The sequence below is a fragment of the Saitoella complicata genome, assembly GCF_001661265.1.
Source record: "Saitoella complicata NRRL Y-17804 unplaced genomic scaffold SAICOscaffold_8, whole genome shotgun sequence".
In the NCBI taxonomy this organism is placed as follows: domain Eukaryota; kingdom Fungi; phylum Ascomycota; class Saitoellomycetes; order Saitoellales; family Saitoellaceae; genus Saitoella; species Saitoella complicata.
The window spans coordinates 33,952-52,415 of NW_017566999.1; the positions used below are offsets into that span (position 1 = coordinate 33,952).

Below are 18,464 nucleotides of genomic sequence, written 5' to 3' on the forward strand. Positions count from 1 at the left end.
TCGGAACGCTTCAAAGTACCAAGCACCCGACACCCCCACCCCCACCCCCTCCAATACCGGACGAATCCCGGTACCGTCCATCAATCCGAATCTTATTGCGAATGAGATTTGCTTGACAAAGAGACAGCATACTTCAGTAATCCTAAACATCCCGGCTCGCGTTTGAACCGCTTTCGATTCATACCACACAACTCGGGTTGAACCGTTTGCCGCATGCCTCGCAAGGGTAAGGCATACAACAAGCGTACCGACAAGAAGAACACAGCATCTATTATCCCTTCCGGCTCTACGTCTGCTACGACCAAGGAAACGTGAGCTTGAATCTGTTAGATTCCGGTTGGGTTGTTACTAATCGTGTTTGTGGATAAAGTCAGAAGAAGTCCGTTTCGGAAACCACAACTCCGACTCTAGTTCCAGCTCCAGCTTCAACTACAGAGACTAAGAAGCGCAAGGCAACCGACGTCAGTAGTTCGCCACCAAAGTCGACACGCAAGAAGCGTTCCAAGGTCGCGAAGCCAGTTCAGAGTGATCCGACCCCCATTCCGACACCCGCTCAGGAAGGTCCATCTTCAGTGACGAAACGGTCAAGAGGCGAAGGAGGCCTGAAAAGCGATATGGCAAAGAACACTAAATCCGTTCCTGCCGAAGCAATGCCTGAAAGTTCTCGCAGGAGGAGTTCGAGGAAGCTGAGGGATGACTCGGATCTTTCCTTTGGTGCAGGTGGTGACAAGAGTGCGGCGGAGCTGGCGGAGGAGTATGAGCACGAATCCGACCACGACGAGGATGAGGACGATGATGATGATGATGAGGAGGAGCACGATGAGGAAGGGTCCGATGATGAGGAGATGGGGGAGGGAGATTATGAGGATGAGGATGAGGATGACGAAGACGAGGACGAGGACGATATCGGGGATTTCAGTGGACGCTTCGCGGATCCGGCATCGTTGTTCGGTGGTGGGAGTATTGCGTCTTCGTTGAGGGCTATGGCAGGGATGATGTCCTCCATGTCCGGTCGCCTCAAGAACATCCTGGCAAACCTGAAGATGCACGATGACTCATCCTCGCAACTCATGGCACTTCAAGAACTCGCGGAGGTTCTGGCTGTGTCGACGGAAGATACGTTGGCTGGATACTTTTCGCCGGATCAGTTCGTGAAGGAGTTGGTGCAGGTTATGAAAGGGAGTCAGAGTCCGTTTGAGGAGGACAATCCGGAGATGATGTTACTCGCGTGTCGTTGTTTGGCGAATATGATGGAGGCCCTTCCTGGGTCTGTCAATAACGTCGTTTACGGCGGTGCCGTGCCCGTCCTTTGCCAGAAATTGCTGGAGATTCAGTATATCGATTTGGCTGAACAGTCTTTGACCACGCTTGAGAAGATCTCGGTTGAGTACCCGACGAGTATTGTTAGGGAGGGTGGGTTGACGGCATGTTTAACGTACCTTGATTTCTTTCCGACGAATGTACAGAGGACCGCCGTCACTACCGCCGCGAACTGCTGTCGTTCCATCCCCGTTGACTGTTTTGGTACTGTGAGGGACGTGATGCCAATCTTGCAGAACGTCGTCACGAGCAGTGATCAGAGAGTCGTTGAGCAGGGATGTCTCTGCGTCACGCGCATCGTGGAGTCATTCAGGCATTACCCCGATAAACTGGAAGAGTTGATCTCCGTCGACATGTTAAAGACGATCATTACCCTCCTGGGCCCCGTCTTCGCCAACATCGTCGGCGCCAGCATCAGGACAAAATTTCTCCGTTTGCTGAGTATTGTGGCGAAAGCTTCTCCATCCCTCACCGTCGCGATGTTCAAGGCGAATATTGTGGAGACGGTGTATCAGGCCCTCACTGGGGTGTCACCGAACGAGAATGAGGAGGATAGGAAGAATAATAGTATCATGGTTATGCAGGCTCTCATCCACTCGAGCAAGGAGCAGGTTTATGAGACGTTGAATGTTATCGGGGAACTATTGCCTGGGATTCCGAAGAAAGAGAAGGAGGAGGATAAGGAGAAGGAGGGTGAGGGTGATACGCCGGCGAGGAAGTCGAAGGCTGCGGTGGAGAATCGTTTGGCGATGCTGAAGGGGTGCAAACCTGAAGTCGCGCGTTTCGCAAAGATTTTGTTGCCGACCTTGATCGATGTGTATGCGAGCACTATCAATCTCAACGTTCGTCAGAAGGTGTTGACTGCGCTTTTGAAGATGGCTGTATGCCTTGATGAGGAAGCGTTGGTTAACGCTATGAAGGGCGTTCCCTTCTCCTCGTTCTTGGGTGGTGTTCTTTCGCAGCAAGAGACGCCTTCACTCATGGTTCCGGCACTTCAGTTGGCAGAGCTGTTACTCGGTCGTTTGCCGAAGTTGTTTTGTTATCACTTTTACCGCGAGGGTGTTTTGGCTGAGGTCGAGAAGATCGGGGAGGCTGCGAGTAAGAAGGTCGCTGAGAAGCAGGCCAAGGACGCGGAAGTTGCTGCTGAGGAGGCATCGCAGGCGAGTCAGGCATCTTTGACGAGTGAGACTTCGGTATCTACGGATGCCAGTGCAGCCAGTGCGCAGTCCGCGTCTACGGTCAAGTCTTCTGCGAGACCGGGAAGTGCTACTGATCTCGACGGTTGGGCAAAGAGGCACGCGGAGAAGTTCATTAATGCGTATAAGTATGCTGCGAAGAAGACAAAGGCTGATGCGGACGCTGCGAGTTACATGATGGAGTTGACCGCTGTCGCTAGTAAGTTGAAGACCGCGGACAAGCATGGAGCGTTGAAGGAGTTGGCTGCGTACTTCTCTGCTAACGATGATTCTATTACGACTTTTGAGTTGCTGAATTCGGGTGTTGTTGATGCTTTGTTGGCGGCGTTGACGGATGGCTCGGAGGTGGAGAATGCGAATGCTCAAAGGGCTTTCTTGAGTGCCTTCAAGGGTGACAACTTAGTTGTCAGGAACCCTGTCTCTCCCTTTGTCGTCATTGTCCAGAAGTTGCAGGAGCTTCTGAGTCGTTCGGAGCGCTTTGAGGTCATTACTGCTCACAGTGCGGCTTCTGATGATGGTCGTAGGAACTCGGCGTCTATGTTGGCGAAGCAGCTTCGTTTGAAGATTGCGGCTGCTGAACCCGATACGGAGGATATCCCTCAGAGATACCGTGAGTTCATCGTGTCTATCCCTGCTATCGCTACGTTCAAGGCAGTGGACGAATTCCTTCGTTCTCGCTTGGCTCTTAGCGAGCTGGCTAGGGGAGGTCGTGGTGATGGTATGCTCTCGAGTGCATTGGCTGCCTTTGCCGCCGCAGCTGGACTCCGCGGCGAAGGTTCCTCTGCTGGGAACAAGGGTAAGCAGATCGAGCAGAAGACTCCTTCCGCTGCCGAAGAGGCTCCCGCGAAGAAGGAGAAGAAGTCCGAGCTTGAGAAGCCTTTGGAGTGTGCTGATGAGCAAGTCATGTCTGACCCTGATGATATGGACGAGATCATGGATGAGGTTTTGGATGATCTCGAGGATGATATGATGCAGGACCAGATCGAGGAGACTGTTAATGTTGAAGTGAACAACAGCGGCAAGGCTACGGCTAAGACTGAGGACGGTAAGAATATATCTACCCCTACCCGTACTCTGTCTCGCACTCCGGCGCCTCCGAAGAGGGAGTCATCAACTCTTTCCGCTCAGAAGTCTCTTTCGTATGCTGGGGCTCTTCAAACAGCGCCCAAAGATTATCACTTCGAGTTCAAGATTGGTAATGCATTGGTGACGAACGGGACTACCATATTTGGTGCCGTCCACCAGCATCACGTTCAGGCTCAGCCGATTGCTGTACACGACGTCTTCTCCCATGCCTACCAAGTGACCTGGAAGAAGGTCCCCGGTCCTGCTCCAGAGAACGTCGAGTTCGGCATTGTCTGGCCCAAGATTCCAGAGAGTGGCATTCCTGCCTCTTTGGAGAAGGACCATTTGTCAGCCTCTATCTTGCGTCTGTTGAGTATTTTATTCTCTTTGAACACGAATTGGCGAGCCTTGCTGGAGGGCGAATCTGAGGGCACTGAGCAGTACACTACGTTGCCTCTGGATCTCTTCACTAACTCTAAGCTCATTGCTAAGATGAACAGACAGTTGGAAGAGCCTCTCATCATCGCAAGTGCCTGCTTGCCGACATGGACTTTGGATCTGGCTGGTTTGTTCCCGTTCTTGTTCCCCTTTGAGACAAGGTACCTCTTCCTCCAGTCTACATCATTCGGGTACTCTCGATCAATGGCTCGCTGGCAGGGTCCCCAGCGTAGTGGAACCCGCAGCGACCGTGATGATCCCCGCACGTACCTAGGCCAGCCTCAGCGTGCAAAGGTCCGTATTTCTCGTGCTCATTTGTTCGAATCCGTCAAGAAGGTTATGGAGCTTTATGGCTCGTCCCCTTCCGTACTTGAGGTCGAATACTTCGATGAGGTAGGAACTGGTCTTGGTCCTACTTTGGAGTTTTACACCAGCGGATCCAGGGAATTCTGCAAGAAGTCTCTGGGCTTGTGGCGCGAAAATGACTCGGACCCGCAGAGCGAGTATGCCTTTGGGACAAACGGGCTGTTCCCTGTGCCGATGAGTGAGTCTGAGTTGTCGAGTAGCAAGGGAAAGAACATCCTTGCGCATTTCAAGATCCTAGGTACATTCGTGGCTAGGAGCATGCTTGATTCGCGCATGATCGACGTTTCCTTCAACCCGGCCTTCTTCAGGGTATCTGATGAACAGGGTGCTGGCATGGTGAACATTGCTGCCATTCAGGAGGTTGACAAGAACCTAGCTCAGTCCATGCGGTTGGTCAACAAATTTGTTCACGTCCGCAACAAGGTTATGCACGATCAGTCTCTGAATGCAGGCGAAAAGAGACAAGCTTTAGCGGCTATCACTGTAGACCAAGTCTCTATCGACGACCTAGCATTGGACTTCACTCTTCCAGGGTACCCCATGTTCGAGCTCATCGAGAACGGTGCTTCCGTAGCTGTCGACATCAATGACGTCGGCGAGTATGTCGAACGCGTTGTCGATTGTACTGTTGGCAGTGGCGTTAGGCAGCAAGTGAAGGCCTTCAGGGAAGGCTTCTCCGCGGTCTTCCCATACGAGGCTCTGAAGTCCTTCTCTGCCGAGGAGTTGGTAATGTTGTTTGGTCAGACCGAGGAGGATTGGTCTGTTGAGACCTTGTCAGATTCGATCAAGGCCGATCATGGGTTCAACCTGGATTCCAGGACGATCATCGATCTCTTGTCTGTTCTCAGCAGCTTCACATTGTCCGAGCGTCGTGACTTTTTGCAGTTTATCACAGGTAGCCCCAAGCTACCTATTGGTGGGTTCAAGGCGTTGACACCCCCGTTCACCATTGTCTGCAAGCCTCACGATCCACCGCTTACAGCTGATGATTACTTGCCGTCTGTTATGACTTGTGTCAACTATCTCAAGCTGCCCGATTACTCGAATGCCGATGTGTTGCGGGAGAAGCTCATGGTTGCGATGAAGGAAGGTCAGGGTAGTTTCCATCTGTCATAAGGTTGTGTTTTTTGTATGCTTGGGAGTTATTACTTTATTGCAAGTGGTATGGAGTTGCATTGTTTACTGGCAGTTTATCTCGAATCCTCTTCTCTTTTCACGCTTGGGTGCTTTTGACTGGCACATAAGACTCGAACACTGAACCAAATATAGCTATCCAACTCTCAGTAGCTCCAGCCTCGACTCCGCGCCTATGAAGATTATGCTATATATAATACACGGAGGTATGTTGAACCGTTCAATACCCGTGGGAACATATCGGTTACCAAGTAAGTCTTCGATGTCATAGGCTGCAAAGCTCCGCATACTTCAAACGGCTATGGGCGCATGCCGTGAGGATGTGTGACACTGTTTTCAATGTTTCGAACACTCAACAATGCACATTCGGTCAAGAAATTGTGTATTGGGTTTCAGATCACAGATGTTCTGAGCAGATGTTACATGAAGCCCAGTACACACGGGGTTTGAGCCTTGCTATAAGGCCCGTTGTTCTCTCCAGTCAAGCCTTGACATACTGTTTACCTAGGGGCCTTTACCTCCAATCAGACTATGTGCCGACTCAGATGCGATAGCTATACTGAACGGGAAGGCGTGGGAAACAGGAACCTTATGGTCTGGAGTACATACATGTAGAGTAGATAGGTCACTAGCATCACTTAGGTTTGGCATTGAATTTCAGCATAGAACCTTTGATTTAGTAAAACAAATGGTATCAACATACAATGAAAAACTCCTAAAGCATTCCCAGCGCCAGCGCCTACCAAGAAGCAGCGTTTTGAATCTCATGCTCCTGTCATGAACTTCTCCGTAACCTATACTGAAACTGCACATCACCACCCTGCTTAAACACTGCCGTCCTAACCGACGCAAGGGTCATCGTTATCGGCAGTACCTCACCATTACAGAGTAACTCTAGCCAATCCTCGACAGGCTTGTCGATAGCCGTCGGTGGGCGCTCATTATTGTCGATGCGTTCCGCGACATATGCGAGGATCTTTCGGACACGGAGCATGCGGTTCGCGTTAAGTCGTGCGTTGCCTGTTGGTAGTTCTGACAACGCGCTGTCGTCCGATGGATGCAACACGAATGGGATCTTGACGATATCCTTCAATGGGATCTTGTTTAGCAGTAACACATCACCCAACCACGCGGGTGCAACTTGCTCAAGCATATCCACATGAGCGGTATCACCCACCGTCGCAACCGTCCCATGAAATAGATCAACAGGCGCACCCATATCAGGTCGTTCCTCTTTAATGACGATCATCGTATCAGAAGGCGGCAAAAACGGTGGCGTCTCACTTGGAAGACTAATCGACATCACGTTCTGAATCTGTCCTTCGTCGCGAAGCAAACTCTGTTCAACCTGTCTCCGAATCCTCCTGACAACGCCCAACAACACGTCCTCAAACCCGTCCGCCTCGACCGGAGTCGCAGCACCAGATGGTATTGGCGTCTCCGACGGGAACGAAGGCGTCGATGGTTCTGGTACCGGCGTCTGCGACACACTCGCGCTCGGTGCGGACGTAGGTCCGAGGCCCTTTCCATTCTTCTCACCTTTCCCTTCAGAAACCGATCCCTCCCTCTTCTTCCCACCAAACATCCGCAAGAGTCGCGAACCACCTGGTGTCGTCGCCGTCGTCGCTTCGGGCGTACTGGTTCTCGTTCCGCCGGGCGTTACTGCCGGGGAACCAGGTGCCGAGCTACTATAATGCGCAGACGAAAAGTAATCCATCTTCGTCATCGGGGAGCCTGGGGACTTTAACGCCGTCGCACCTGACGATGAACTCGGTCGTGCACGAGTGGTCGCAGGTGGTAAACTCGCTGGCAAACTTGGCGTACCGACGCTATACCCTGCTCCTGATTTCCCAGTCGTCGAGTCAGGCAGTAGCATACTCTTCCGCTGCGGACTACCCGCATAGGTCGGTGCCGGAGTCGCCAACCCAATCTTCATCCCCGGTGTCGGAATCGCGATCCTGAGCGGCCTTGGGGTCTGTACCTCCGAACCCTGTGTTTCCCAGTTCGCCATCGGGTTCTGCTCGATAGGGATGAACGATGGCGCATTCGCACGTTTCGACGATTGTTTCCGTTCCTCGAGTTCCTGCTGTTTCGCGCGTAATCCATTCATGAAATCCTCATGCCGTGCAAGCTCCGTATTGATCAACCCCTTGAATAGGTTAACCAACGCCCACTTCCCCAAGTTAATTCTCTGATCCTCCCTAAACTCGATCCCATCAACCCCCTCAACCTCATCCGCATAAATCTCCGCATCAAAACACGTCCTCTCATCCAACGTAACACACATATTCCCAACCCTCGTATCAACACTACACCAACTAACAATACTATCCGTCGTCTGCAACTTCGCGACCATCTCCTCTAAATTCCCTTTTCCAAGCTGTTTAACGAGCTGGCATTTCACGATGTCGAAGAGGGCGAGTTCGGAGGAGGTGTCGAGGGTGAGGACGTGTCGGCGGTTGTTGAGGAGGTGGTGTTTTATGAGGCCGTGTTGGCCATGGATGGTTTCGGTGGGGGTGGAGCGGATGGGGAGGATGGAGGGGTCGTCTTGGTGGTTCATGTATTGGGGGATGCTGACGACGGATGCGGCGGAGTACATCGTCGACACCTCTGGATCGCGCGATCCAGTCGTGGCAAAAGCAAAGTGCCCGGTAGAGGTCAACGGTAACAACGCACTCCTTGGCACGGATGGCGACGTCGGCGTCCGACTCGGCGTATGCCCATTTCCATTCTCGTTCACGGACAGGTAATCCCTTTCCCGCTCACTTGACAAATCATAATCCTCCCAGCGGCGAATATCGGACGAATCAGCCGTCGCAGTCCAGATATAGTCATTCGCACAAACCAAACCATTAACACCCGCACCCTCCTGACAAATCGCAACACAAGTCCCATACTCCGGATCCGCGACATTTCTCACATCAGTCCGTGCGACATACCCACTCTTATCCGCTGAGTAAAAAAGCTTCAGGTCGGGATGTTCCGAGTAGAGTTTCCACACTGAATCAGAATGCATAGTGAGCGTGTTCTGACACCGTCCACTCCCCACATCCCAAATCCTACACGTCGAATCACTCGATGCGGTCAAGATCGTACGACCATCATGACTAACGAGGACGGAGCGGACATTATCTGTATGCCCCACCAACTTGGCAATCCGTTTTCCAGAGTTAGGATCCCATAACCTAACGACCCGCTCCGGTCCACCACTCGCGATAACCCCACCCCCAGCCCCAAGGGCATACACACTCCCCTTCGGCCCACCCCCCGCCGCATCGAGGTCAATCCGGGTCTTCTCGCCATACCCATTCAAATCCCATAACATCACTCTCCGATCAAGTCCACCACTCGCGATCCAGTCACACGAAGGACCAGCAGAAGCGAGGCATTTAACGTAGTCAGTATGGTGTCCGAGCGTATCCACGCGATTCTCCTCCGGTCTCCATATCTTGACAAGTGTATCGCTCGACGCGGATACGACCGCAGTGTTTTGTGACACGAGCGCGATATCGTTGACCCAGTGTGTATGCGCATCGACTTGTGCTCGATACTTGGTCATACTCGCCATCGGTTCCCGTGGTCGATGCACGCTGACATACTCCTCGTCCTCCCCACCATCCTGCTCCTCCTGATCCAAGCCAAGGTCCCACTGAATAAGCTTCCCATCCCGTCCAGCACTATAGAGCACCACAGCAGAAAAGGTATCAACCGCCAGAGCATTCACCGGCAACAGATGTCCCGGACGCGCGCCTGGGAGGGGGATGACATAGCTGATCTTCCTCCGTGTTGAACTGACCATGGGCATTTATCCTACAATGTCGGCAACAAAAAGGGGATCAAGGGGTGGCCATGGAGGGAGTCGCGGAAGCACGGGTTGGCGGTGACGTGTGACGCGGCATGCTTCGGCGGGCGTGCTCCGCGATCGAGTCAGGCAGGCACCGTGCATTACCGTGAGAACATTGCTGATACCGTAACCCACAACCCACCTCCCACCTCCCACATCCCACCTCCCTCAGTCCTCCCTCCACATCTGCTTCACCATCCCGCTCACCGCACTCGTCCCACCCCTCTCCCGCCTCCCCGCCAAATTACTATCACTCTTCGACAACAAACCTGTACCCCTCCTCGTCTCCTCCAACCGTAAATTCCTCACTGGTCCGTTCCGCGAGACAGGAGCAGTAACACCCGCTCCCTCCTTGATAATTTGCTTCATGACACGTCCGAGGGCTTCCACCACTGGATCCCGAAACCGACACGCGTTCACGTACTCCCTCCCCACCCTCTCGATCTCCTTCCCGAACCTCGCATGCTGGCTCGGTGTCAACACCCGTGTTCCCGCACTTGCTCCCTCATTCTCGTCAGTTTCGGGGTTCGAGAACGTTATTGCGCGTTGGAGGAGGACTTTTTGTTGGGTGCGGGAGATGGTGTTGCTGTTGGAGGAGGAGAGGGCTGGGATGGAGGCAGCGGACATGGCCCGTTTGGCGGCAGAGATACTACTCCTCTCCCTCGAGCTCTGCTTTCCTGCCTTACCCCCCGCCACCCCCGCCCGTGGTGCAGCCGGATCAATGAATCTCGACGTGATGGGTGACTCCAAGTCACCTTCCTGGGAGGACGGAGCAGTGATATTGTGGGTGTGTACGTCGGTGAGAGAAGCATGATTCAAATCCTTCGAGAGCGCGATTTCGGTGGAGAGTTTGGGTTGTGCTTGGCCGAAATTTGTGCTGATTTTTCGCATGAGTGCGTGCGGTGGGGACTTGACCTCGCCGTTCCCGTTTCCATCTCGCTGTCCATGGCTATGTTGTGTTGGCGTGACAGGCGATACCTCGGTTATCTCGAGGGAGTCACATTTAACAAGCCCTGCTGTTTGTGTCGAAGGCGGCGGTTCTACAAATTCCCGCTCGTCCCAACTCTCTGCCCCAGCAGAAAACTTGACACTCGACTGCCGACTCGATTTCACCGGTTTCTTCTGTGGACTGTCATGCGCGGCCGCCATCGCAACCCCAGTCCTAACCTCGCTCTGCGCCCTTCGCAACGCACTCTTCTTTCCCGGACTCCGCGCCTGTCCACCATCCCCTGCCCCCGCCACTGCCGTTGCTGGCGGTTTAGTAAGTGCACTCATCTTGTGCAATTTATTCAAGCCTTTTCCATAGGACGGTACACGCGCTCCATGATGTCGCGAGGTATGCGCAATAAACGATCGACTCTTCTGTGGTCGTTTGCCGGTTGGGGGAGCTTCGGGGTCAGCTTCGGAGGTGAGGCGGGAGATTGCGGCGGTTGAGGATTTGTGACGGTTGTGGGAGGGGCGGGTGGAGGTTGAGGTTGTTGATGTTACGGAGTTCGATGGGTGGAGAGACATTGTGGTTTGTTTTAGCTGTCGACAATCTCGTCAGCATGAAATGACCGTTGTCGACGAGGATCGAGGGAATGGTAGCTGCTGGATTTGTTGGTGGAGTATCGGCAGACTCGTATCTGTTGGACATGCGCGTCGTGCATAAGCTGTCATTTAGCAGACACCTAAGGTGAAAGACCATGATGCTTCCATTGGGAAGGATGATGTGGATGATTGAATCTTTTTCATTTCGACTTCTGCGTTCTGCGTGAGCTCGTTCTACAGGCAGTTGGTCAGTTGGCAACGTGAGTCCATGACGTAGTTTCTCTCCATCGAGCTTATATAGGCGAATCTCCCATCCTCCCTCAAGAAATCACCACACCAACAAACCATCATACAAGCATGTTCAACCTCCGCCGTTACGTCGCTCAGCCATCTCGTCTCTCTATCCGCTCTGTACGGGTCGCTCCTGCTCTCACCCGCTCCTACGCTTCCGACAACAAGTCCAAGGAGAACAAGTCTTTCGAGGAGAAGTCCAAGAACGTGAGATTACCCGTTTCCCCAGTTTCTTGACCGTGACTGACAGGACAGCTTCACAGCCCGAAGACTCCCTCGAGAAACGCGACACAGACTACAAGGGCTACGGCGCGGAATACACCCCAGCCTCCGGCCGCTCCTCCGACGTAGCCTCCTCCGATGCCGCCTTCGATCCCTCCAAAACTTCTCCCGAATCCGCCAAAGCCGATTCCGGCGAGCTCGAGGGATCACCCGCGAATAAGGATATGTCCCGAGACTACGAGACGAGCAATAAAGCCCAGACCAAAGAGGGTCGGGAGAACCCGAGTGGGATGAATAGGACTCGAGGGAGTAGTGCGTCTCAGGATGTGCAGGAGGGGAAGGATACGGAGAAGTATGAGGGGTTGAGTAGGAGGAAGGGGACCGACCCGCTGGAGTTTACGGGGGAGAGGAATTGAGTAACTTGATCCCGGCTCTCCGAGCTTACTTGTTTGTACGATAGCGATACATGTATGCATGGACCAATGTAAATCATGATCTTCTTGGCTTGAATCACTCCCGACTGACACTTCCATATCCACTCGGCTGTCTTCTCGGCGCCTTTCTTCTCACCGTGCCTGCCTCTTCGCCGTTTCCACTCCCCTGCACAACAACATTCTCCCCCGGCACCCCACCCACCCACAACGTCTGCCCCGCAACCCTCTCCGCCTGCTCCGGACTGTGCGTAACCCAAACCTTCGCACTTCTCCGTCCCTTGAGCGTCTCCTCGACTAACCGCGTGTTTTCCTGGTCTAGGGCGCTTGTTGGTTCATCGAGGAGTAGAACGGCGGGGTTGAGCGCTACTGCGATCGCGAGTGTGATGCGTTGTACTTCGCCACCAGAGAGGGTCGAGAACTCGCTTGTCCACAGATTCCGAGGCACGTTCCATTGGGCCGCGATCTCCACTGGGTCGTCGTAGATGTCCTCACTTGTTTGTCGGGACCTTTGAGCGGAGAAGGAGGTCAGGGTGTTCCAGAAGTCGTGGGGGGTTCCGGGGAGGAGTGGGGGTCGTTGGGGGACGTATTGGATTAGGGTGCGCCAGGGTGGGATGCCCATTTGTTCTGGGGCTTTGCCGTTGAGGAAGGGTTTGCCCTATTCCCATCATGAGCCCCCAAATACGTCCTAAGGAGAGGATTGGCCACGGTGGGGGACATACCTCGTCGTAGATGATGAGCTGTGCCAGTGCTTTCAGCAGCGTCGACTTCCCGCACCCACTCGGTCCCCTCACAACGATCGTCTCGCCTTCCTCGATGCTGAACGAGACATCCTTAAACAAGTAGTCTCCATCATCCATGATCTTGCCTATCTTCAGCGCTTGAAACAATGGCATCTTGGTTGTTTGGTTCGATGTTTGTGGGTGATGTAACGTAGTCTTGGCGCGACGAGTTCGAGTTTGGGTGGAGGAAGTACTCACTTTTCCGAATCGGGGATAGTGGAGGGACCGTGCGTCAAGGAAAACACGGGGAAGGATGCGCGTCGGTGAACTCGTACGTGAGGTGTGAGAAAGCTTTATTGACAGCGACTCCTTCGAAGGCCTAGGAAAGGAGAAGGATGAACGGGCATAGTCAGCAGCAGAATGGCTATGGGCAGCAATTGCCGTTTGGCCCGTTGGATATTGTGCAGGCCATGCAGTATACACCTCTCACATCCATCATACCCGCCGCCCCGAGTTCGTCCTCATACGGAAACTCTGTCTACGAAACTGCTAACAATGACGAACAGTAACGAACATATTTCCAATACCCACCTCACTCCCACTTGTCTCCACCCGCCTCACCCTCTCGCCAGAAGAACAAGCACAAGTCGATGCGGCGATGGAGGTACTAAACCGGACACAGCATACATCCCCTGAAGAAGCGGCTTTTGCAAAGGCAAAGGGGAGGGAGGTTGGTGAGATGTTGAGGGAAGCTAGTGGAATGCCATAGTGAGTGCCAGCTGTGGGAATTCCAGGGTGTATGCTAACAGATGGGCGAACAGTCAAGTACAATTACCACCGCTGCCGCATGGAATGAATGGGATACCAGGGCCGACAGCGCCATTACCACAACTGGATAGGTTTGCAGAGATGCTACTACAGTCAACGGCGGTGGCAATGCAACCACCACCACCTCCTCCTCCTCCTCCTGCTACCGCCGCCACCCCCGACTGTGCCTCAACATCAATAGCATACTCGGAATACCAGCACGCCGTAAAGACCTCGTTTATGACGCCCCTAACATCGCTGCACACAACTCCAGCCCCCGCCTCGCAACCGAGACCGGTGGTGTTGATTCCGTCCCCGCCACCGCATTTTACGCCGGAGCAGTACAGGCATACACCGGTAAGTCCGGCGAAGAGCGCTGCGGATGTGAAGGAGGATGTGACGACGCCTACGCGAAGTCCGAAGAAGAGGAAGGAAACCAAGACGGATAAGGGTCAGGAGTGGAGGGTGGAGAGGCAAGTTAGTGTCCCGGAGCGGGAGAAAGCGGATGCGGCGGTCCTACAATTCGTGGACTTGATCGGCGATATATTTGAGGCTGATGATGCCTTTGAACCAACGGAGGGCGGCGATGTCAGTATGAATGGGGATGCGCAGATGATGTGGGTGTTGGAAACAATCGGTGGGACGGAACCATGTCTGGCGATGGATATGCAGTTGAAGGTTCAGCGTGCATTACGGAAGGTCACGGCGGCGGGACGGTTGGGACAGATTTCTGTGGAGGAGTTGACGAGACTACAGAAGATTTCCGTGAGGAGTGTTAGGCGGGTTGAGGAGGTGCGTCTTGATATGGGGTTGTCTGAGGCTGGGGAAGATGTAGCGACGGCCTGGATTGAGACTGTGGGCAAGTTCGAAGGGGCGCTAAGGGGTGCTATCTTTGTGTTGGAAATTATGACGGGAAGACCGGATGAGAGGCAAATTATCTCGGAGGATCTGTTAATCACGATCATCGAGTGCCTTCGGGGTCTCTTAGAAAATGCCGTTACCCCCCTTGTGGAGGGCAAGCCTGCGACGGAGAAGAACCCCACCTTCCAGGTGGCGTATGCGTGTAAGAAGAGCATGCTCTCACTTCTCCAGAGCATCGTCACTACGCTGTCTCACATCGAGGCTCTCTTGCCACTCATCGACATCTCCGATTCGGTCATCAACCCGCTCCTCTTCACCGCCGCATCTCCAGTCTTCCTCGACAATATCCTCAAGGACAAAGAAGCTATCTTCAACTCCAGCTCCATCGAAGGATTACGAGTCGCGAGTATGGAAGTCTTGAGAGGGATCTTTGCGAAGTATGCTGATCAGAGGACGTTCATTCTGGATGAGGTTCTGACGGGATTGAGTAAACTACCGGTGAACAAGCAGAGTGCGAGGCAGTATCGATTGAGTGGGGGGCAGGGTATTCAGCTTGTCACGGCTTTGATTATGAAGTTGGTGCATACATCGGGTGTTGCCGGGGACGTTGAGTACGTCAAAGTGGACGTACCGAAGGATGAAGAGATGAATGGATCTCAGGGGGCGGCTGTCGAGAAGAATGACGAGCAAGAACTATTGGCGAAGCAGGAGCAGGCATGGACTGCAGCGCAGGACGCTGCAGGAAAGATTGCCAGTTATGTCATCTCCTTCTACCTCCAGAAGGTCATGAAGACTAAGACTGCCGGATCCGATTCGCCGTACAAGGGCCTGTTTGATATCTTCGTCGAGGACTTGATCACCGTCCTCACATGTCCGGAATGGCCCGCTGCGGAGCTTATGCTAACTATTATTGTTCGTCATCTAATTTCGTATTTTGACGATGACAAGCAGGGGGCGCAGATCAAGGGTATCGCGCTTGACACACTGGGTTCAATCGCTTCAAAAATCAAGAAATGTGATGTTGATCTCGGAAGGGAGATCAAGACTGACACCGAGGTTGGCTCGTCGAAACTTGGCAAGGATATTTCCGGATTCGTAAATGGCTCCGTGCCGGATGCGGACAGGATCGGTGTGCAAGCGGAGCTGGCGAAAGTCACACTGGGCTACCTCCATTCGCTTGGGCAGCAGGATGTCGGGTATAAGATTGCTTATGGGTACGTTGCTGCGAAATCCTTGCTAGATCTTGTGAAGAAGCTTGATCAGCAAGCGGCCGTGTCGGACGAGCTTCAAGGGTCTGTGATGGAACTGGTAGCGGACGCCTCTGATCCCCTACGAAAGCCTACTTCACAGGTGTATCCAGAGGTTTCCAATCATGATCTTGAGGTCTTGCATCTGGCACTGCTTTCGACCTCGCCTTTAGCATCTCTGTTTGACGTTATCCTGAACCGTATGATCCACGCTCTTGAACAACCTCAGGTCACTGGTCGTCAAAAGGCTCTCCGTGGTCTCGGTAATGTTATTAACGTCGATGCCAGCATTCTGGCTGGTCCTTTCGTACGTGAGCACATTGCAAAGAGACTAGCTGATAGCTCGCCCCTCGTTCGTAATGCTGCTGTCGACCTTGTCGGGAAATACCTTCTCAACCATCCCGAGCTTGCCAGGCATTACTATGCGGTTATCATCATGCGATCAAACGATGTTGCACCAAGTGTTCGAAAGAGTGTGATCAAGATTATGAGAGATCTTTACACTACTGGTGAGCTCTCCGTGAAGATTGAGGTCTCTGTGAGGACCTTGGCAAGGATGCAGGATGAGGAGGATCCGGTTAAGGAGCTTGCTACGAAACAGATGCAAGACCTTTGGCTCGGGCCTATCGAGGGTGCATTTGGTGAGCATCTTGACAACTTCGATGCTTTGTCGCTGGGTGCTCGCAAGGTCCTTCGGGAGCGCATCGATGTCATTGTCAGAATAGTCGAGGATAAGAAAACATCTGGGTTGATTAAAGCATTTATCGAAGAAGCAATCGCTGGAGTGATCTTGGATAAGTCTGCCAAGGGTTCGGCATCAGATTATATGACTATGCTGAAACTCATGGTGCAGTGCCTTTTTGAACAGGTTCTTGAAGCCCAGACTGGCGAGTCTACGGATCAGACGTTGCTCCCGAAGACGCTTGCCACTCTTGCCTTGTTCGCAGGATGTGCTCCAGTGTGCTTCAGCGCAGGACAGATCAAAGCGTTGCAGCCCTTCGTCCTCAGTGCAGGCAAAGAGGATCAGAGTGCTTTATACCAGACACTGATCGTCTACCGCAACGTCATTCCTGCGCTTCCTCCCATGGACAATGCTTTTCTCAAGGAAGTCGAAACGACGTTGCTGAAGCATGTCACGAAGGTGGCTGGGCCTTTGTTGAAAGAGATGATACCTTGTCTTTGCAACATTGTTGATTTGCTGGACGATTATGCTTGCATTGCAACCGTCGTCTCGACATGTTTGGCGACTCTCGACAGAACGCGTCCAGCAGTTTTGAAAGCTGCCACTACCCAAAACGGGTCGACTGCTGCCAAGTTGATGGAGCTCATCGGATACTTTGCTCGGTACAGCAACATGGATAAGGTAAATGCCGCTGCGTGTGACGGTGCTACTAGGCCTACGATTGCGAACATCAAGAGCAGCATCCTTGCGTTCTATGATGATAAGCTGCCTCTCGCACTTCACAGGTTCGTTTTGCAGAGTTTCGGCCAGGTTTGCATTGGGAATAGTACCCTTTTCCTTGATGAGCAGACTATCGATGTTCTTGATAAGGCTTTCGGAGGCGCAAATGACAATCTGAAGATCGTTATTCTTGCAACGATGAAGGAGCATCTTGAAGAAGAAGAGCGCCGTAACAATGAGGCAACCATGGCTGAAAACACCGACGGTCAAGGTCACATAGACCGCAGTGTCTTGAGAGGTGATACGGACAAGTTCGCCACGCATTCCATCAGTCCTGGGTTGATGCAGCGTTATCTCAAAGTCATCCTTGACAGTGCTCTTAGCAAAGAAGATGCCGTGTCTACCGCTGCTGTTCAGGTACTGAACTTTGTTGTTCGTCAAGGTCTTGCTAACCCTCGCGAGTGCTTCTCGGCCATCCTGGCTTTGGAAACTTCGAGCTCAGCAGCGTTGCGGAATACCGCGATCAGGTTGCATCACGAGCTTAACGACAAGCATGCGTCCTTGATCGACAGTTGTTACAAGGATGGGTTGGCCGCTGCTTATCATTACCAGAGGAAGTTGAATGCAGATGTGAAGGGCTACAGGATTGACCGCTCTGAGTTTATGGCATTGATCGATCCCATGTATGTTGTGGTCAAGGCAAACAGACAGGGAAGGAAGAAGTTTTTGACTGCTGCGATCAAGTCATTGGATGTGGACCCGACTAAGCTTACTGAGAAGAAGAGGTGTCCTGAACCAAGTCTCACCAAGTTTATTGCTGAGAACTTTGCATACCTCGACTACAGCACTACGGAAGAGGTTCACCTGGTGATCTACACCGTGGACAGGATCATGTCGGTGACCGGGATGAGTCTCCTTGCAATCAACGAAGGTGAAGCAGGAACTGAGGGCAACAAAGCGCCTAAGTCCGAGCTTGTGAAGTGTGCCATGATCCTCTCGGCATTGATGATGTTGAAGACCTTCCTGAAGCAGCTTTATGGCCTGACTGAGGCCAAGTGTCGTGCATTCGACGGCAATAAGATGGGAACGGCGAAGAACACGCAACCTGCAACTCGCCAGGCCGGTGCGAACCTTCAGCTTAGCTGGGACTCCCTGCCTGCCGCGTTCTCCACCGGCGCAGAGATGTCCGAAGAAGAGCAGATCGTGGTGCAGCAGACCTTCGCACAGCTTCTTCAGACCGAAGGAGGTGCGTACCAGGACTTCTTGCCTGTGGATGAGGAGGATGACGAGAGTGTCACTACTGCTGGAGACCGACAGCAGAATGCAGGAGTCAACGAGAACGGAGTAACAGCGACGCCGAAAAAGCGTCGAACGGGAACAGCGAATACCCCCAGTAGTAAGCGGAACAGGAAATCTTTCAACTTGACAGATCCCGATACCCCATCGAAAAGGAAGAAGTAAGGATATAGGACAGGCGTTTGAGCATGGACATTGATATCCGGCGTTGATGGAGTTATTTGGCTATTACATATATTGCATACGGTGCTATTATATTATACGAAAGGGAAGGACGAGGAGAACACATATT

At 52.9% G+C, this 18,464-nt stretch overlaps 5 protein-coding genes across 5 annotated transcripts; 2 read left to right on the forward strand and 3 right to left on the reverse strand.

Moving 5' to 3' along the window:
• Window positions 1–213: 213 nt before the first annotated feature.
• On the forward strand, window positions 214–5,501 carry SAICODRAFT_24589 (uncharacterized protein; the record flags this gene model as incomplete). The annotated part of the gene is made up of 2 exons (XM_019166789.1): window positions 214–311; window positions 371–5,501. 2 exons carry the CDS (start codon window positions 214–216, stop codon window positions 5,499–5,501), a joined length of 5,229 nt encoding a protein of 1,742 aa, XP_019024916.1.
• A 793-nt stretch (window positions 5,502–6,294) lies between these two features.
• Window positions 6,295–9,324, reverse strand: SAICODRAFT_6592 (WD40 repeat-like protein; the record flags this gene model as incomplete). Its single annotated transcript, XM_019170186.1, has 1 exon — window positions 6,295–9,324. One exon carries the CDS (start codon window positions 9,322–9,324, stop codon window positions 6,295–6,297), a length of 3,030 nt encoding a protein of 1,009 aa, XP_019024917.1.
• Window positions 9,325–9,427: 103 nt separating this feature from the next.
• Window positions 9,428–10,999, reverse strand: SAICODRAFT_217413 (uncharacterized protein). Its single transcript, XM_019166461.1, has one exon. It carries the CDS (start codon window positions 10,873–10,875, stop codon window positions 9,532–9,534), a length of 1,344 nt encoding a protein of 447 aa, XP_019024918.1. The 5' UTR covers window positions 10,876–10,999; the 3' UTR covers window positions 9,428–9,531.
• Window positions 11,000–11,825: 826 nt separating this feature from the next.
• On the reverse strand, window positions 11,826–12,763 carry SAICODRAFT_29799 (ATP-binding cassette transporter). The gene is made up of 2 exons (XM_019167501.1): window positions 12,560–12,763; window positions 11,826–12,495 (listed from the first exon to the last, which is right to left on the reverse strand). The coding sequence occupies exons 1-2, from the start codon at window positions 12,731–12,733 to the stop codon at window positions 11,917–11,919; spliced, it is 753 nt and encodes a 250-aa protein (XP_019024919.1). The 5' UTR covers window positions 12,734–12,763; the 3' UTR covers window positions 11,826–11,916.
• Window positions 12,764–12,899: 136 nt separating this feature from the next.
• On the forward strand, window positions 12,900–18,452 carry SAICODRAFT_18380 (uncharacterized protein). Its single transcript, XM_019165946.1, has 3 exons — window positions 12,900–13,072; window positions 13,126–13,327; window positions 13,381–18,452. Exons 1-3 carry the CDS (start codon window positions 12,955–12,957, stop codon window positions 18,335–18,337), a joined length of 5,277 nt encoding a protein of 1,758 aa, XP_019024920.1. The 5' UTR covers window positions 12,900–12,954; the 3' UTR covers window positions 18,338–18,452.
• Window positions 18,453–18,464: the final 12 nt, after the last annotated feature.